Source organism: Oncorhynchus mykiss, chromosome 2 (assembly GCF_057628025.1).
Source record: "Oncorhynchus mykiss isolate SJ-2025 chromosome 2, ASM5762802v1, whole genome shotgun sequence".
Lineage (NCBI taxonomy): Eukaryota > Metazoa > Chordata > Actinopteri > Salmoniformes > Salmonidae > Oncorhynchus > Oncorhynchus mykiss.
The window spans coordinates 54,188,511-54,203,269 of NC_143023.1; the positions used below are offsets into that span (position 1 = coordinate 54,188,511).

A 14,759-nucleotide genomic window follows, 5' to 3' on the forward strand; every position below is an offset into this window, starting at 1 on the left:
CCTACTGCCTGAGCTATGTTGTAAATTGAGAAGAGCATGAGGCCTAGGATCGAGCCTTGGGGTATAATAACCTGCTTGTTACTAATACTTATGAGTTAGCTTACTTGTACACTTTGAAATGATATGAAATAGTGTTGACTATTTGAAGTTAAGTGTTTAAACTTGTTTTAATTGTTAACTTAACTATTATTTAAGATGAACCAGTGTCGATGTTGATTAATAGCAGATCATAGTCCTGCAATAAAGAAGGGAATCTCTCTAATTTGTCTGTTTCCTTGTTGAATTCTCAAATTAACATTCCCTTTATGTTCAGTCATAAGCTCTCCAATTAGGTTTAATTGTCACAATGTCAGTATATCAGCCATGTGAATCCATTTTGCAGCTGATAATGGCATGCAACGCTAATATAGGTCTACAGCAGTGGTTCCCAACTCCAGTATGATGGCATTAGCCTTATGGGCATTTGAAATGCAGCCCTTGACATTGTGCACCTTTTATTTTATTTCACTTTTATTTAACCAGGTAGGCTAGTTGAGAACAAGTTCTCATTTGCAACTGCGACCTGGCCAAGATAAAGCAAAGCAGTGTGACACAGACAACAACACAGAGTTACACATGGAGTAAACAATAAACAAGCCAATAACATAATAAACAAATCAATGACACAGTAGAAAAGAAAGTCTATATACAGTGTGTGCAAAAGGCATGAGGAGGTAGGCAATAATAAATAGGCCATAGGAGCGAATAGTTACAATATAAGCAGATTAACACTGGAGTGATGAGCAGATGATGATGTGCAAGTAGAGATACTGGTGTGCAAAAGAGCAGAAAAGTAAATAAATAAAAAACAGTATGGGGATGAGGTAGATAGATTGGGTGGGCTATTTACAGATGGACTGTGTACTGCTGCAGCGTTCGGTTAGCTGCTCAGATAGTTAATGTTTAAAGTTGGTGAGGAAAATAAAAGTCTCCAATTTCAGCGATTTTTGCAATTTTTTCCAGTCACAGGCAGCAGAGAACTGGAAGGAAAGGCGGCCAAATTAGGTTATTGGCTTTGGGGATGATCAGTGAGATATACCTGCTGGAGCGCGTGCTACGGGTGGGTGTTGTTATCGTGACCAGTGAACTGAGATAAGGCAGAGCTTTACCTAGCATAGACTTATAGATGACCTGAAGCCAGTGGGTCTGGAGACGAATATGTAGCGAAGGCCAGCCGACTAGAGCATACAGGTTGGAGTGGTGGGTGGTTTAAGGTGATTTGGTAACAAAACGGATGGCACTGTGATAGACTGCATCCAGTTTGCTGAGTAGAGTGTTACAAGCTATTTTGTAGATGACATTGCCGAAGTCGAGGATCGGTAGGTTAGTCAGTTTTACTAGGATAAGTTTGGCGGCGTGTGTGAAGGAGGCTTTGTTGCGAAATAGAAAGCTGATTCTAGATTTCATTTTTGATTGGAGATGTTTAATATGAGTCTGGAAGGATAGTTTATAGTCTAGCCAGACACCTAGGTATTTATAGGTGTCCACATATTCTAGGTCGGAACCGTCCAGGGTGGTGATGCTAGTCGGGCGGGCGGGTGCGGGCAGCGAACGGTTGAAAAGCATGCATTTGGTTTTACTAGTGTTTAAGAGCAGTTGGAGGCCATGGAAGGAGTGTTGTATGGTTATTGTAGCTCTTTTGGAGGTTAGTTATCACAGTGTCCAAGGAAGGACCAGAAGTACACAGAATGGTGTCGTCTGCGTAGAGGTGGATCAGGGAATTGCCCGCAGCAAGAGCGACATCATTGATATATACTGAGAAAAGAGTCGGCCCGAGAATTGAACCCTGAGGTACCCCCATAGAGACTGCCAGAGGTCCGGACAACATGCCCTCCAATTTGACACACTGACCTCTGTCTGCAAAGTAGTTGGTGAACCAGGCGAGGCAGTCATAAGAAAAACCAAGGCTATTGAGTCTGCCGATAAGAATACGGTGATTGACAGAGTCGAAAGCCTTGGCCAGGTCGATGAAGATGGCTGTACAGTAATGTCTTTTATCGATGGCGGTTATGATATCGTTTAGTACCCTGAGCGTGGCTGAGGTGCACCCGTGAACGGCTCGGAAGCCGGATTGCACAGCGGAGAAGGTACGGTGGGATTCTAAATGGTCCGTGATCTGTTTATTAACTTGGCTTTCGAAGACTTTAGATAGGCAGGGCAGGATGGATATAGGTCTGTAACAGTTTGGGTCTAGGGTGTCACCCCCTTTGAAGAGGGGGATGACCGTGGCAGCTTTCCAATCTTTAGGGATCTTGGACAATACGAAAGAGAGGTTGAACAGACTGGTAATAGGGGTTGCAACAATGGCGGCGGATAGTTTTAGAAAGAGAGGGTCCAGATTGTCTAGCCCAGCTGATTGGTACGGGTCCAGGTTTTGCAGCTCTTTCAGAACATCTGCTGTCTGGATTTGGGGGGGCGCTGTGACCGTGTTACCTAGCCTCATTGCAGTGGGCAGCTGGGAGGAGGTGCTCTTGTTCACCTGAAGCTGATAATAGCTTAACTCTTACATTGTTCAGCTTTATGTTCTCAATTTAAAAACAATAGCAGTAGACAATGTACATGAGGCTAATCATTATACTGGATTTTGTACATATATTGTGCTGACATTAAATTAATAAAGCAAACCAACCCTTGTAATCTAGGTGGTGAAATGTGTGGAAGTAGGAGATGGGATCCAAGTTCAATGCCCGATACTTTTCTCCCAGAAGGTCTGAGTAGCACTTGGGTGCCACTGTGATAATGAAGATGGTTTGCCTAAGACGACCACAACAATTACATTGTCTATGCTAAGTTTGTTTAAATTGTAAATGAAAGAAAATAGTTGGGCTATAAGAAATACTTTTTATTCAATGGGGCTAGGCAAAGCAGAGATGACAATGCTTTTAATTTCACCTATACAACAATAGCCTATTATTTAAGTAGAGTATGTTTAAAATATCAGAAACTATCAAGGCTCAGGAGAAGACCCATATGCATACAGTTTATTACAGAAACAGGGGGGCAGGCAAAGGACAGGTGAAGGGCAGGCAGAGGTCAGTAGTCCAGAGCAACAAATTATGATGAGTTATTATATAAATATATGATAACCACTGAATTTTTTGGGGACAATAATGTCTCCAGGGTATATGGATGTGATATTATACTATTTGCGTCTTCCTTTTCATGGTCATGGCTAAAAGGGATCCAGCTTTTGTAAAATTAACGTGATATTTGACATTTCGTAGCAGATTAGGAGAATTTACACAGCAGGTTAGGAAAATTAGGTTATGGTTAGGAAAAGGGTTAGGGTTAGCTAAAATACAAAATTAAAAACTTGACGTTAATTTGACGAAAGCTGGATCCTTTTAGCCTAGATTACATGGTTGCATTCAAAACAAGGTCATTTTTTATTGATCTGTTGTCAGTGTCAGTAGAGTAGGCCTTTGTGCTTGTGTAACAGTATAACTTTAGACCGTGCCCTTGCCCATACCCGGGCCCCTCTGCACACATCAACAACAGTCACCCACAAAGCATCGTTACCCGTCGCTCCACGAAAGCCGCGGCTCTTGCAGAGCAAGGGGAACCACTACTTCAAGGTCTCAGAGCAAGTGACGTCACCGATTTAAACTCTATTTAGTGCGCGCCACTGCTGACTAGCTAGCCGTTTCACATGCGTTACACTTGCCTGTTTTGCATGTTATTTTGGAATTAATACGTGTCACATATCGGTTTGCAAACAATGTAATAAAAAATATATATAATTGAGTTAATAAAGCCGCGTACAATAATGGTCTCCTTTTTGTTTTCTTGAGTAAGGCAGCTCCAAAATCCAGGTGTTTCAGCCTAGCTCAGTGCTTTCTGAGGTGGTGGGGCAAGCCAGCAGAAAATACAGAGCGTTGGGCCGTGATTGGCTCAGTGATCTGTCACTCATGGGGACACTACGTCACCGCCAATTCTAGAAATTGGAACATTTGTTGCATATATTTTATATAATTATAAATATGACATCAACATTTTGAAAATCTGATTCCCCCAGCTGATCATTGTCTGCAACCATCTCTGATAGTGAAGCAATGAAACAGGCAGGGAGAGTGAGCTTGTCTGTGGTGGTCAGTGAACCTTCTGGCCCATAGCCCTGTGACACAAAAGCATGTTGAAGTGGCAAAATCAATATCCACATTTATAAACACAGGGTAGCTACAGTTATTGTTATTTGTGGGCCTAAACATTATTTTGAGTTAATTCTATGAGGGGGAGTGTGTTCAATTTATTTTACAGTACAAGGGGAGAGTCAAGTGAAAATATTTTTAACAGTACATTTTTATCTGTCCCTAATGCAACACTTTTTGTTATCATCGATATCACGCTGAAATCAATAGAACAGGAGGCAAACTTTTGGGGTGTAAGCGCTTTTTTAGCAAACACTATTCAAAGGGCACATGGAAACTTGAATAACCTATACATGATTGGTTAGATGAGCATTTGTAGAAGGCTTATACCTATATTTTGGAATGGCGGATATTGATTTCGGGAGGCTGCCATCATGGAAGATGGAATAAACTTTTTCTGTTAACTTCAGCGAACCATGACTTGCCATAGGGTATCAACAGTGACAAAGGTTGGCTGCTATTTAAAGGTGCTACACCTAGAATTTCTCCGAATTTCTCCGTTGTGGAAGCTAGGTGAATTGCAACAGCACTAGGCACATTCAAAACAAATCCTCCCCCGCATCACATTTTCCCATAACAAGGCTGAGAGTCGCACTTGAGACTTTTAATATTGATATTTTGTTAATGAAAATATACTCCACAGCGATTTAGATGGTACAATGACTAGCAACCTGGAAATTACAGAGTCATTTCTACATTGGTGACTCGACCCGATTTCCACTAGATAGCACGGTCACAAAGTCAAAACAGCTTTCCCATTTTGACAACAAATGCAGCTCTGATGGGAGAAATCAATAGGCGAATATCACAGCCAATCACAACATTTGTGGGTAATATTATGGACATTTTCTGAAATTACAATGCAGAAGAAAAAAAATCCTGTATAGCACCTTTAAGTGATAGTTTGACTGTAAAATCAGTCTATTGGTGTGTGGGCTACAACCTTTATAGAGACCATACCGAATTATCTTTGCCATTTGAGAGATAAAATTATAGCTAAATCCTGCGAATCCCAGCACCTATAACAAAATCAACATTACAAAACCAAAGCTAATGATCTGTTTTAAGCTATTTATGTTGTGTCATCGGGTTGATTATTGCTTTCATACCAACATCACCAATCTGAGGCCAATGGATGTGTAATTTCCCCCCAATTCGATTTGGTCAAACGTCAGTTTGTGTAATGTAGTAGGCCTAATACTGTCCATATCAAGAAAAAGCTCCCCCATAGTGACTGTGCAACAGCCCATTCCATCGACTTCCCTACTATGTTCGTTTTTGTATTTGTACAGATTCCCAAATGAATGTAACAACTAATGTTACTATTGGGGTACATTTACACTCTTTTTCAACTAATCATCTTATCACGATGAACGGGTCCTCACATTTGGACGAGCTCCCTCTGCGGTGGACGTGTCTACGAGAGTGCGTGTGCCGCTTTGGGAATCGTATTGGCTTTTTTTTCAAAGATGTGTCACTCCAGTCAGCCTCCACACATTGACCAGATGGCGACCACGAGGTTAGAAGAGATGATCGATGAGGAGGATATTTTCCCTGAACAACAAAAGCCAAATTAGTATTTTATATAGGAACTACATAGAGTTTTGTGGAAAAGGCGTCCGGGAAAGTACGGAAGGGAGCTGTCAAAAATGACAACGGAAAACCAGCTGGACGAGTTCATGCACCTCGCGCTAAGAAAACGGCTATCCTACAGGTAAATGGATATCGATAATAACAATTTAAATAGCCTACTACCGTTACCCGTGTCTTTCAGTCAACTTTGGATGAGAGTGCTGTCCTAGGCTATTGCTTTTCCTCGGAGTCAGACTGCCGGAATCATGAATTCAAGTCTGAATTAATTACCATACAGTGGGAAATACTGTATTTAGCAATGTGAATGTTATATCCTTTATAACTATTAAATACGTTTTGAATGAGATTATAGACTAGTTTTATAGACTAGTTTTAGGCTAGGCTACAATATAACAGTGCTTGTTGATAATTCCATGAACCATGCTTGTCAATAATGGCTGCTCCTTTGTCCAACCAACATGACCCATAAACAGAAGTAGCCCAACTTGGGTAGCTAGTAGACCAGTTGATTAAAATTGTAAATTGTTTTTTTTCTTCATCTATGTCAAATACATTTTTTTGAGGACAAAGCATGAGAGTCATGGTCCTTCACTCTTTCCAATTCACTTCCTGAAGAGGAGGGGTTATGAATATTTTCAGTTTCTATTCATTTTTCTCAACAGCTGGATTTTGCACTGACTAAGGCTAAATGTAATTAGAGAGAGAGAGTTCTGGTATCATCATCACTTTGATCATCCATAAACAGACACAAAGCGACCCGTATCATCTCCCCAGTGATATCCTGTTCTTGTTCACACATTAACCCAATTAGGAGGCATCTGTCTGTTTTTTTCTTCAAAGCTGTCATCTGAGATACAAGCCTATATCCATCATATCCCACTTAGACAACAATACCCTTTGAAAGACCTACACAGGGCTCATTAAAAGATCCTAATGATATTAAAGCCCAATGCCCCTTTTAATAGGACTGTGACTCATCTACTTGTTTTTTTGTGTGTGTTTCCAACAGTGTCTTGTGTCTTTTGAAAAAGAGTGACTGCATTTTCAGTGCTGCTGTGGCTTCTTAAATCTGATTATCAGACCTTAAAAGACGTGTGTGTGTGTGTGTGTGTGTCATTTCAAGCGCTCCGCGCTGCATTCATGATGCCATCTGTGTGCAACTTCCTGTGTTGGTGGGCCTGTGTGTTTGTGGAAGCAGGATGTCTGGCATACATGGTTCCGATCACACCTAAGCCCTATACTACGAATCAGGTTTGAGGTAACTTTGGTTATCCCGAGTTCAACTCTGGGGCAGGCTAACTCCATTTATTTTGAATGAAGTGTCTGAGCCGCGAGTTGAGGACCGATGAAATCAAATTCTCTCCGTCTCGCAAAGATTGCGTCATCATCCACTTAATTTGAGTAAGATGACTGATAAACATTTGATTAATCAAATATTGTTTTTGTGTGTAAAAAATATTGTAATGTTAAAATACCTACCACATTGAACATTTAGAAATGACAGAATGCATTTGAAACTTCACGCACAGTAAAACTTTTTTATGACAATACAATTATTTTATCGATACTATTTCACACCATAGCCTGCTGAATTTGATAGAATCCTTTTCTTTCAATTTGATTTTGGCACAAATGAAAATGTTGCACTGACTCGTCCATTGATGGCCGTTTCAGCATTGTCTCGATGAAGAGTTCGAACTAGCCACGTGCATCATGCACAAGCAGTTACAAGCCTGCTAGAGTCAGCGGCAGGCTGACAAGCAATATCCACCGTTGTAATATGGATAAAGCCTGAGCTGGCTAGCTTTATAAAACCCTGAGCAGATCTAGCTTGCTTCATAGTATACCAATCTGGTGCCAACTACACATGATACTACGTGGGTTGAATGGTCTGTGGTCATGCTTTTTTTAAATGTAAATTATAGATAGGCTAACTGGCCAGAAACAGGTTTCCATTTTACATGACCACTGAAATGCAGCTCAAAGGGGATGTTTATGAAAGACATGAACCTGCATGTTGAGAAGTGTATGGGGAGGCTCAGGTTGTCATGCCAGATCTCCGAGAGGCTCTCTCACTCTGTGTGAGTGAGCGAACAGTGACCAGGAGAGAACTGGGTTCACAGATATCTGTCTCCTGAGGACCCTTCAAATGTAATCTCGTTATCTGAGGATCTAACTGAGTGTCAGGGTTATTTCACTGGTAAGAAACCTGATGTCAACCTGATGTTTGCCCCGAGAAGCACCTGATGAACCATAACAAATAATGAAACGTTGTTTTGCTCCTGTGCCTTCAAGGCCTTTGAAATGACACACAATTCATTTGAGAGTCATTTCAGGTCGTTTGGATAAAAGGGGGAATTATGTTGATCTACATGCATATCCCATGAATTGTAATGTAACTAGTACACTGTGAGTCAGAGAAAACTTTCTGTAGACGCACACTAACCATATTAGGTATTCACTGTTCTTCTATGGAGGCCTATCCCATATAGCTATTCAAACCTCAAAAGACAGGCACACTGAGTACAGTTACATGCACACAATAATTATATTATTTTGAATAGTCCGATTAAGATAATAGTTCGATTTGAAAGTTTGCATGCTTTGTAGGAAGAACGATTTCCCTAATAATCTTGTTTACATGGATACATCTGAAATCAGGCTACCTGATGGGGAAGAAAATCACCAATCAAAATTCAAGTTCTACCACAGCGAGCGACCATTATATTATTGGGAAGTTCAGACTTCACTCCCGCAAAAGAAGGAACCTTGTGCTGCTCCTGCTAGCAAATACACAGCTGTGACTCTGAATTAAGGGGTTTACATTAGAGGTTGACCGATTAATCGGAATGGCCGATTAATTAGGGCCGATTTCAAGTTTTCATAACAATCGGAAATCTGTATTTTTGGGCGCCGATTTGCTGATTTCTTTTTTTTATATATATATATATATATTTTTATAATTTTATTTAACTAGGCAAGTCAGTTAAGAACACATTCTTATTTTGAATGACGGCCTAGGAACGGTGGGTTAACTGCCTTGTTCAGGGGCAGAACGACAGATTTTCACCTTGTCAGCTTGGGGGATCTAATCTTGCAACCTTACAGTTAACGAGTCCAACGCAATAACGACCTGCCTCTCTCTCGTTGCACTCCACAAGGAGACTGCCTGTTACGCGAATGCAGTAAACCAAGGTAAGTTGCTAGCTAGCATTAAACTTATCTTATAAAAAACAATCAATCATAATCACTAGTTAACTACACATGGTTGATGATATTACTAGATATTATCTAGCGTAGCCTGCGTTGCATATAATCTGACTGAGCATACAAGCATACAAGTATCTAAGTATCTGACTGAGCGGTGGTAGGCAGAAGCAGGCGCGTAAACATTCATTCTAACAGCACTTTCCTGCCTTTTGACAGCAGCTCTTCGTTGTGCGTCAAGCATTGCACTGTTTATGACTTCAAGCTTATCAACTCCCGAGATGAGGCTCGTGTAACCGAAGTGAAATGGCTAGCTAGTTAGCGCGCGCTAATTGTCGTTGTGTTGCTGGTTCGATCCCAGGGAGGAGCGAGGAGTGGGATGGAAGCTATACTGTTACACTGGCAATACTAAAGTGCCTATAAGAACTTCCAATAGTCAAAGGTTTAATGAAATACAAATTGTAAAGAGGGAAATAGTCCTATAATTCCTATAATAACTACAACCTAAAACTTCTTACCTGGGAATATTGAAGACTCATGTTAAAAGGAACCACCAGCTTTCAAATGTTCTCATGTTCTGAGCAAGGAACTGAAACGTTAGCTTTCTTACATAGCACATAATGCACTTTTACTTTCTTCTCCAACACTTTGTTTTTGCATTATTTAAATCAAATTGAACATGTTTCATTATTTACTTTAGGCCAAATTGATTTTATTGATGTATTATATTAAGTTAAAATAAGTGTTCATTCAGTATTGTTGTAATTGTCATTATTACAAATACATTTTTAAAAATCGGCCGATTAATCGGTATCGGCTTTTTTGGTCCTCCAATAATCGGTATCGGCGTTGAAATATCATAATCGGTCAACCTCTAGTTTACATGTCCTAATGATTCGAAAAGACTTTGCATAAAACCAGTATCGGTGAGTGGGTAAAGTCACTCGTTAAGCCAAGCCATAAAAAAAAACATATTGCAACTTATGTGTTGTGATAATTGCTTTGTTTGCTCTATAACCTGTTAGTTCATATGCCATGTGAACATGATCTTTTTTTTTAAATGAGCCTTTATTTAACTAGGCAAGATTAAATTAAACCACACCACACTCTTTATGGTGAAGTCTACAAAGCATATTGCATGTAACAAACAGTTAATGACCTACAGCATTTTTCGGACTACCAAACGACTATTGATTTAGTTACCACGGAGAGTTATTGCAAGTCGCAAAGAAAACAGGAGCTGCCTCCAATATTCCAGCACCATTTCAACTACAACAGTTCATGTCATCAAATCACCAATGCTTAGTCTAATACAGTTACAACTAAAAGATACCAAAAACAATTTAGTCCAATCAACGTAAGCTAAATAAGATGGGGCTGTCCACGGTTCTGATTTGTGTGTGTTTGCGCAAGTAGAAAAACATGTTGCCTCACCCTACTTGTAGAGAAACGCCAATGCCATTCTGACTCTGTCATACAGTACACGCTTTTATTTTTGTTGTTGTACTAGGCTACCTGGCTAAAATGCTTGCTCGCTTGCCTAACTTCCTTTCATGGGCAACGTTAGCTAGTTAACATTAGCCTTCTACATCTAGCTACATATTGAACTTCTTCCTCTCAGTCCAGGGGCACAATGTATTTTATGGTTGGATCAGAATCGCCATTATAGTCATTGGCCAGTACGGAGAATTAAGTAAAATCCCTATCTCCATCCATGGCTAATTTAGGAAAGTGACAATTTTTTGCTATCTAGCTAGCCACCAGAGGACAACAACAAAACAAGATGCAACAATTCAAGTTGTTTCTATCGATGAAGTATTTATCTGTGATAGGAGTGAAGCCAAATCCAAACTGGCTTCCGTTAACACCTTTTTTTGTTGGGTGTGTTGGGACCATTCACAGTTGAGCTCACTCAGTTTAGCTCAATGCCGATTGGCTATTCTTTTATACTTTTTTATCAAGGGAGGCCAAATGCTCGCTGGCTTCCCTTGCATTCAATGCAACGAGCGGCAACAATGTCATACTCTTTATGACAAGACTGCATCAGATAGATGGCCTGCACATACAGAGACAGAGGGGCGCTGATTTGCCTGCTCGGAGGCTACATTCAGCCTCTTGCGAACTGAAGGGCTAATTACGAAAACACAGCGAAAAAAATTGGGGGAAGCCTGGCTTCCCTTGGCATCCATGAATACACGTTGTATGTTGTAATGGTGTGTGTCTTTTGTAGCTCAGTTGGTAGAGCATGGCGCTTGTAACACTAAGGTAGTGGGTTTGATTCCTGGGAATACACCCATTTATAAAACGTATGCGCGCATGACTAAGTCGCTTTGGATAAAAGCGTCTGCTAAATAGCATATATTTGTAAACTCAGCAAAAAAAGAAACGTCCCTTTTTCAGGACCCTGTCTTTCAAAGATAATTCGTAAAAATCCAAATGACTTTACAGATCTTCATTGTAAAGGGTTTAAAAACTGTTTCCCATGCTTGTTCAATTAACCATTTATGTTAGTCACATGTCTGTGGAACTTGTGCAGTTTATGTCTGTTGTTGAATCTTGTTATGTTCATACAAATATTTACACATGTTAAGTTTGCTGAAAATAAACGCAGTTGACAGTGAGAGGACGTTTATTTTTTTGGTACTGTATATAAACTCAGCAGTCAAAAGTTTGGACTCACCTACTCATTCCTGTGTTTTTCTTCATTTTACCGTTTTCTACATTGTAGAATAATAGTGAAGACATCAACACTATGAAATAACATCAACACTATGAAATAACACACATGGAATCGTGGTAACCAAAAAAGTGTTAAACAAATCAAAATATATTTTATATTTGAGATTCTTCAAAGTTGCCTCCTTGATGACAGCTTTGCACACTCTTGGCATTCTCTCAACCAGCTTCATGAGGTAGTCACCTGGAATGCATTTCAATTAATAGGTGTGCCTTGTTAATTTAAAAGTTAATTGTGGAATTTATTTTCTTCTTAATGCGTTTGAGCCAATCAATTGTGTGACAATGTAGGGGTGGGTGTACAGAAGATAGACGTATTTTGTAAAAGACCAAGTCCATATTAGAACAGCTCAAATAAGCAAAGAGGAACGACCGTCCATCATTACTTGAAGACATGAAGGTTAGTCAATCCGGAAAATGCTATTTGACCAAGGAGAGTGATGGAGTGCTACATCAGATGACCTGGCTTCCACAATGAAACGACCTCAACCCAATTGAGATGGTTGTGGATGAGTTGGACTGCGGAGGGAAGGAAATGCAGCCAACTAGTGCTCAGCATATGTGGGAACTCCTTCAAGACTGTTCGAAAAGCATTCCTCATAAAGCTGGTTGAGAGAATTTCAAGAGTGTGCAAAGCTGTCATCAAGGCAAAGGGTGGCTACTTTGAAGAATATAAAGTATATTTTGATTTGTTTAACACTTTTTTGGTTGCTTCATGATTCCATATGTGTTCTTTCATAGTTTTGATGTCTTCACTATTCTTCTACATTGTAGAAATAAAGAAAAACCCTTGAATGAGTAGTTGTGTCCAAACTTTTGACTGTGTAACGGGATTCGTACTCCTCTGACGAGGAGTATGAGAGATCGGACCAATATGCAGCGTGGTACGTGTTCGTCATGTTTTAATGAACAAAATCACTGAACACGAAAATACAAAATAACAAATAGAAAGACAGAAACGAAAACCGAAAAAGTTCCATGTGGAACTCACAGACACAGAAAACAATCACCCACGAAACACTGGTGGGAAAGGCTACCTAAGTATGATTCTCAATCAGAGACAACTAACGACACCTGCCTCTGATTGAGAACCATACCAGGCCAAACGCAAAATACAACATAGAAAAACAAACATAGACTGCCCACCCCAACTCACGCCCTGACCATACTAAAACAAAGACAAAACAAAGGAACTAAAGTCAGAACGTGACAGACTGGTGCTGTATATTAGGGATAGGTGGTATACCATATTTTACTATATACCGGTATTGATGCGTTGACCGGTTTGGGTTTTGACTTTACATTTGCTAAGTTTTTGAATGTTTGGTTTGTTAAATGTGATATGCAGTGTGTGATGTCCAATTTTATAGTTTACACCGCTACTTGAGACATCCCTCTTCACTCTCCCTCTCTCTCTCTCCATGCCACTTTCCACACAGACCTAGCCCTGTCCCCATGTCACTAAACAAGCACTTTTGTTGCTTGACCACGAGAGACTTGCGTTCAGTCTGTATGGTCAATGCAGCACATGCAATAATGTTGATGACAACGATGTTGATTCCACTTTACTTCTTAATATAAATCCACAAGCTTTCTATAATTACACAATTAGTTTGTGTTTCTTACAACTGTAAACTGTAAACCAGCTCATTTGTCTTTATTATCCAACCTAAACTAAATCGTGTTAGCTGGCATTCTAGCTAGCTAATAAATGTTCTGGGTCGGAGCTAACGTAGCTAGCTAATACAGCCTGATACCAGTTCTGGTATTGGGCTAAATCAGCATGTTTGTGCAACAGTATTTTCTAAATCAAAGAGGAATAGGCGAAGCATGAATATGTTGGCTACATGAAGAAACATTTAATGTAGCAAAGATTATAGGGTTCCCTAGGAAACACTGAACATCATCCTAGCCTTTTACAATAGCTCCTCCCTGTTTAAAAAAATATTTGTTATCATGTCAAACAACACTGTATTCAAAGTGCCCACGATTATATTCTAACTATAGAATTAGAATAAACATTATATTTCCATGATTCCAACAGTTCACCCAAGTGTTTTAATCTAAATTGCAAGTCAAATCGCAATTGCAAAATTTGGTTAAAAATAAGCCTTTTTTTTGCCCATATCTTGCAGTGTGGATTGATCTCATGGCAGTGTGGATTGATCTCAAATGAGTGCAGAAATTGATGGAAATTATTTTAGGTTGAAGTTGAATTGAACAGTATAAAACAATCAGAATAGAGAAAGACCCATTGAAATCACTTACAGTGGCAACACATCCATTCTATGGTCACGCACTACTCATAAAGCAAATTTAGAATTTGTATTATTCAAATACATAAAATACCATCGTACCGTCAAACATTTGAAAAACACAGTGATAAGATATTTTGGCCATGTCGCTCAGGACTAATATATACAGTTTATATATATTACAGTTGGTGTATACTTACTTCGATTATGACCTTAGGCCAATTTAAGATAAGCAGAGTAAGGTGTTTACATGACTAATGTCATACTCAACTTACTGCCATGATCAGTTTAATATATAATTATTAATGTGCATGTAAACATACTCACTGACTGACAGAATGGAGAACGGCAGTACAGTGGTTGCTTGACTGAACTTTGAACACCAAGCCCCAAAAGTAATTCCTACTGCAGGCAGCTAGCTCAGTAACACCTTACCTGCATCCCAAATAGCACCCTATTCCCTATTGAGTGCACTACTTTGACCAGGGGCATCTTAATTGAATCAGGCAGCCCTGTTGCACATCACCTGAGCAGTGGTTCATGTGAATCAGTCAGAGGTGGTGTGTTCATTTGTGGTGAGAGGGTGGGCACTGGGCAGGACACCTGGGCTGGCACATCAAACCATTGCCTTTAAATTACTTTAATTCATCAGAGGGACAGACAGAGAGTAGCCCGGTGTCCAGCAGAGATAATCCTCAAAGGGGGGGTTCTGATTCAGACATAAAAGGGAATGATGCATAAAAGGAAATGAGCTCATCCATGATGCTCCCTGGGTGGCAGA

The 14,759-nt window shown here is 39.9% G+C and overlaps 1 protein-coding gene across 2 annotated transcripts in view; it reads left to right on the forward strand.

Annotated features, from left to right (window-relative positions):
* The first annotated feature begins 5,394 nt into the window (after window positions 1-5,394).
* Window positions 5,395-14,759, forward strand: part of dgkzb (diacylglycerol kinase, zeta b) — a 92,442-nt gene continuing 83,077 nt past the window's right edge. For both annotated transcript variants that reach the window (XM_021565393.3, XM_090217042.1), the window contains exon 1: window positions 5,395-5,901. In XM_021565393.3, the coding sequence (XP_021421068.2) occupies window positions 5,837-5,901 (65 nt within the window). In that variant the 5' untranslated portion in view covers window positions 5,395-5,836. The remainder of the gene's footprint in view (window positions 5,902-14,759) is intronic.